The sequence below is a fragment of the Esox lucius genome, chromosome 4, assembly GCF_011004845.1.
Source record: "Esox lucius isolate fEsoLuc1 chromosome 4, fEsoLuc1.pri, whole genome shotgun sequence".
NCBI lineage: Eukaryota > Metazoa > Chordata > Actinopteri > Esociformes > Esocidae > Esox > Esox lucius.
Window position 1 is genome coordinate 3,086,425 of NC_047572.1, and position 5,104 is coordinate 3,091,528.

At 42.7% G+C, this 5,104-nt stretch overlaps 1 protein-coding gene across 1 annotated transcript; it reads left to right on the top strand.

Moving 5' to 3' along the window:
- Positions 1-326: 326 nt before the first annotated feature.
- Positions 327-1,368, top strand: LOC117594421 (NXPE family member 3-like). Its single transcript, XM_034291966.1, has 2 exons — positions 327-654; positions 836-1,368. The coding sequence occupies exons 1-2, from the start codon at positions 597-599 to the stop codon at positions 1,366-1,368; spliced, it is 591 nt and encodes a 196-aa protein (XP_034147857.1). The 5' UTR covers positions 327-596.
- The last annotated feature ends 3,736 nt before the right edge of the window (positions 1,369-5,104 follow it).

Here is a 5,104-nt window from a genome sequence, read left to right on the forward strand (position 1 = left end):
GTGTGATTGGGGATAGGGAACAGCTGGTACCGGCTCTATTCAAAAGAGTGACGCCACGCCCCTTAATGCGTTGCCCTGACAACCTGGAGCAACCCAAGACAGAGCACCTCAGGGAAGGGAGGACATGACAGTCCACAACATGTTTATAGGGGACAAAACATTGCTTTTTCATGTTTTGGTTGCCCAGTTGTTTATTCGATTACTTCTACATTCATGAATGCAGATGCATAGTGATTGAATTAACGTCTGGGAAGCATCCATAAACATAGCTGCATGATGATCAAATTAATGTCTAGTTAACATCTATGAACATAGTACTACTAAAATAAATGACTTGTTGTGTAGCCCATTATTTCCAAGGTAATGTCCATAACATTGGTGTTCATCCCTTTCACAACCCACACTTGTTATAACATAGACCTGAAAGTATTTTCCATTTATCTACAGGATCCCAAAAGAAATGCCTTCCTGGTTTGCATAATCCAGTACCTGCTGGTTTCTACCTACAGGATCACTGGATCTCCCTGGTGTGTGACTCAAAAAGGTTTTCTTCAGCCAAACAGGTGTCTGCATGCCTGAACGATAAACAGATTCTTATGATGGGCGACTCTACTCTCCGTCAGTGGTTCGAATACCTGGAAAAAACTGTGCCAAGTATGATGCAGTTTTAAATTAGTTTATTGTGTCAATATGTTCATAGTAAAGCCTATGCATTTGTTGAATGCATAGATATTGGAAGTCATTTTAGTCAAAGCAAACTTGTATTTTTTGCAAATCACAGCACATTCTTTGACTAAATGTATTTGTTTGGAGTTAATGTATGATCGTTCCTTAGCATTGAAACACCTGGATCTTCACACCTCGAGCAAGTCGGGCCCCTTTGAGGCGGTTGACACCCAGTCGAATACCCGTATCATCTGGCGGGCCCACGGGATACCCATACGGACAGACAAGACCCCCATGGCTGACCTCCACTACATCGCCAAGGAGGTGGACGGCCTGGCAGGGGGTCCACACTCTGTGGTTGTCTTTACCATCTGGGCTCATTTCACCACGTACCCACTGGCCATGTACGCACACCGCCTGGTCGTTATCCGTAGGGCTGTGGCATCACTGCTAAGACGATCTCCTTCTACTTTGGTAGTTATCAAGTCAGCCAACACAGGTTACAAGGATGTGTATGGCAGCGACTGGCTCTCCTGGCAACTCGACTTAGCCCTAAGGGAAATTTTCCGGGAATTGGCTGTTGTCCTTATTGATGTTTGGCAGATGACATCTTGCCACTATTCGCCAGATAATATTCATCCACCCCATGTCGTAATCCAAAATGAAGTGGACCTTTTCCTTTCCTACGTTTGTCCGGTATGAGAAATGGGAAATATGACCATAAAACATAGTACCTAATCCCAAATTCTGCAAAAATGTACATACATGCTTTAATGTAAGGAAGACAACACCTTTAAATGTATGTTTGTGAGTTTTATATTTTTTTTTAACAAGGACACATAGCTCAATTGTTGGTTTATACCAGAAACAACTTCTAGGGATACTGCTGAAATCCAAATAAAGCTCTTGAATGTATTTTTTTTGATGTTCTCACAACGAAATGAAATAGCTTTGGCAGTACAAAGTTCATCTTCAGTCTTGCTAGCAATTACTCAATTCTTATGAGTATTCTAAGTAGTAAGTAGATATTAGCAGGCCTATTACTGGTTAATAAAAGCCAAACAGTTCGTATATGCTATTTGTGGTGGAAGTGAACTTAATGAGAAACGTTAGTCAGTTTAACAGCATGATTAATGGTGTCTAGCTAAATATTAAAACCTGATGTGATGTTAATACGTGTCAAAATTATCTAATACCGAGACGCAATTTTCTGACGAGTTAGTATGTCCCAATTGGTTCCAATACTGGCATACTAGCTTACTATATACAAAACAGTACGCATTTCACCATCATCCGCGAAGTACGTACTTATAGTACATAGTATGTAGTATATGTGATTTGAGATTCAGCCAATGCTTTCGATCTCCTTATACTTCACAGTGTAATGGTTAGCTATTCAACTGTTATTATATGGATGACAATCTACAGTAATCTTTGTACAATTGTACAAGAGTACACTTTAGTTCCATTAATAAACGTTCTGCTGCCCACGTTATTTCAGCAAACATAATAGCTGGGATAAAAGTTGCATTTGGAGACTATATAGAGGTGGACTGACTACCAGCGAGTCCTGTAGTCTTCTGGGAACATCCCCGACCTTTTGACCCTGGTTCGCTTCCCCTCTCAGACGTTCCAATTTATGTCTCTCAGTAATATTTATCAGGCGTCGCACAACAATATATAGTCACGCTGTAATACCAGGAATCTCATATATTTAAGAGAATTATTGTATTACGTGTTAATATCTATTTTTGTTAGTACCGTGCTGTTGCTATGTATCTATTGTCTGTGTTCTCTGTTTCCTGTTTGTTTTTAGGCTCTTGTTTATTTTTGGCCTCCTGCCAGTAAATACGATTTTCGTATGTAATGACATTGCTGGTAAAATAAAAGTAATGCTGAAAATCTGTCCATATAATTTTTGATTAGTCATTTTAGGAATATATGATTTCATTGAATATCTGTCACGATCCCCTCCCCGTGATTGTGTGTGTATGGATGCCTGTTCCCCTTTCTGTTTTTGCCTCTGTTCGTCCTGGCAACCTATTAGGGGGTGTGGCGTCAACTCCGGGGTGATGGAGGAGGGTATATCCGCAGACTACACGACAACCCTTATAGTTACGTTTAAAGATAGCTAGCTACGCGACGAGGTAGGCTACTTGTTATTATTTCTGCCATGATGTGGCACATGGATTGCGATTATTACCTAAAACCTACCGGTAACGTACTGCAGCGTTCCAGCTTGCAGTGCAGCTGCAACTTTGCTTCAATCGAATCCTGGTTGAGGCGTATTGACAGTGCATGAGGCTCCAACAGAGGGTGGTGCAAAATGTACACGGCCCGGGATTTGACAGGTGGATGTCAAACACCGTTGCCTTGTCTCGCACCACATGGGGCTTAAGCCAGGTCTAGTCTATTAGGTGTAGATGTAGTGATTGTATAAGTTAGTGAACTGTTATAAGCTGTTGTAACCAATGTAGATGTATTGATTATATAAGTTAGTGAACTGTCATAAGCTGTTGTAACCAATGAAACAAAATATTAAATGTCTGTAATATGAGCTGAAACTGAAGGAGCAAGTAGGAGAATAGGAAACCCTGTTTAAGCAGTTGCCGGGGAGAGAAAGATTTAGTATGTCTGTTTTGTGAGAAACAGGACACATGTTAGAGACACACACACATAGTCTGACAGGCCAGACAGATACCAGGAGGAGACAAGAAGATGTTTGCGTTTATCCTTATAAGGAATAGAATTGGAACTGGACCAATAGCATACTTGTTCTGTGAATTTAACGACTCTATCTTTTGGGCGTAGTAGAAGTATAAAAATTATGTTTTGAATGTTGATCCTTAGACATTGTGCGGCGACACGTGTCTCCAGAAGCTTCTGTAATAAATGGACGTATAACTACGGTAATTGCCCTGACTCCCGGTGTTTTAGTCTCCTTTCCAACAAACCAACTCGGGGAAGTGTTATACTTCAACAATTTGGGGGCTCGTCCGGGATTGGAAAGAGGAGAAGGAATTCGATCTTGTCCAGACAACCTACGCGAGATTCACAGGTTCCGAGCCGGCTCATGATAAAGGTAAGCAGAGCCTGTTATATCTAAATCTGCATATTGGCTATGAACTAAATTGTGGACCTGTGGAAAACGTATTGGGAGACTGGTTTAAATTCAGGGGGTCAGGGGAACGGTCTGTGAGTTAGAGTCTCACTATAAGTCGGGTTAGAGGCCCGTTAATGGTTTGTGAGTTAGAGTCTCACTATAAGTCGGGTTAGAGGCCCGTTACCGGTGTGTGAGTTAGAGTCTCACTGTAAGTCGGGTTAGAGGCCCGCTACCGGTGTGTGAGTTAGAGTCTCACTGTAAGTCGGGTTAGAGGCCCGTTAATCGTTCTAGGGTTGACTACCCTACGCCACTTCCCGACGGGGACGGTGGAGAGTTGCGAGTTAGAGTCTCGGCAACCAGTCGGGTTAGAGGCCCGAGGACTTAGGGGCACCTCGAAGTATTTATTGTGTGTAAAGGTTCAGCTGGGTTAGAGGCCCGGGGAGTTTTGGAACTCCCCAAATTCTTTATAAGAGAACTGGGTTCCAGTCCCAAAAAGTGTTGGGTCAGGGCCCCGTTCAGCTGGGTTAGAGGCCCGGGGAGTTTTGGAACTCCCCAAATTCTTTATAAGAAAACTGGGTTTGAGTCCCAAAAGTGTTGGGTCAGGTACCCGTTAATCATTTGTTAATTATTTTGAGTCTGGGACTCACAGTAACGTAAGTCAGGTTGAAATGGACGGGGAGTGTGAGAGAGAAGTTGATGACGATGGGCGGTGTCCAGGCACGGGAAAGTGGAAACAATTGGGGATACAGGTGGCAAATGTAATGACTGTTGTAGGCAGGATGGACCCAATTCAGAAAGAAAAAGAAGGGATAGAAGAGAAATTGCGACAAGTGGTGAGTGAGGCAGGATTAAGGATGGAGGAAAGGAGACCATTACATGTTATTTTGTGGAATAAGGAGAAGGAGTGTTCCAAAAATCGAGATAGAGTTAGAGACAAGAAGGAAACAGCCAATTTGGTCAAGAGAGGGAGATATAGAGAAAAGGAGAAGGAATGGGAAAAGCACAGAAAAGAATGGTGTAAATTAGCAGTGTGGTGTCAGGGCGTAGACCATTTGAACAAAGAGAAAAGGGACAGAAAATTAAGGAGGAAAAAGAGGGAGGAGAGATAGAACCCCCAGCATATGAAGATGACTTGGGGCTTGGTACGGGCCAGGCACCATTATATCCAGTCTTACGTTTACAGAGTGGTATATTGTCTTTAGACACACAGGATAGCAAGCCCATAACTCAAGTCACAGGAAAGCAAGATAAGAGAAAGTTGACTAGGAAGGCGGAGTCACAGAGCGAAACAGACACTGAGGGGGAGGTGAAACCGTTCAAGGCAAGGGCTGTTAG

Coding starts and splice junctions, on each gene's coding strand:
- LOC117594421 (XM_034291966.1), top strand. CDS start 597: ATGATGGGCGACTCTACTCTCCGTCAGTGGTTCGAATACCTGGAAAAA. Junction 655..835: donor CCTGGAAAAAACTGTGCCAA/GTATGATGCAGT, acceptor ATCGTTCCTTAG/CATTGAAACACCTGGATCTT.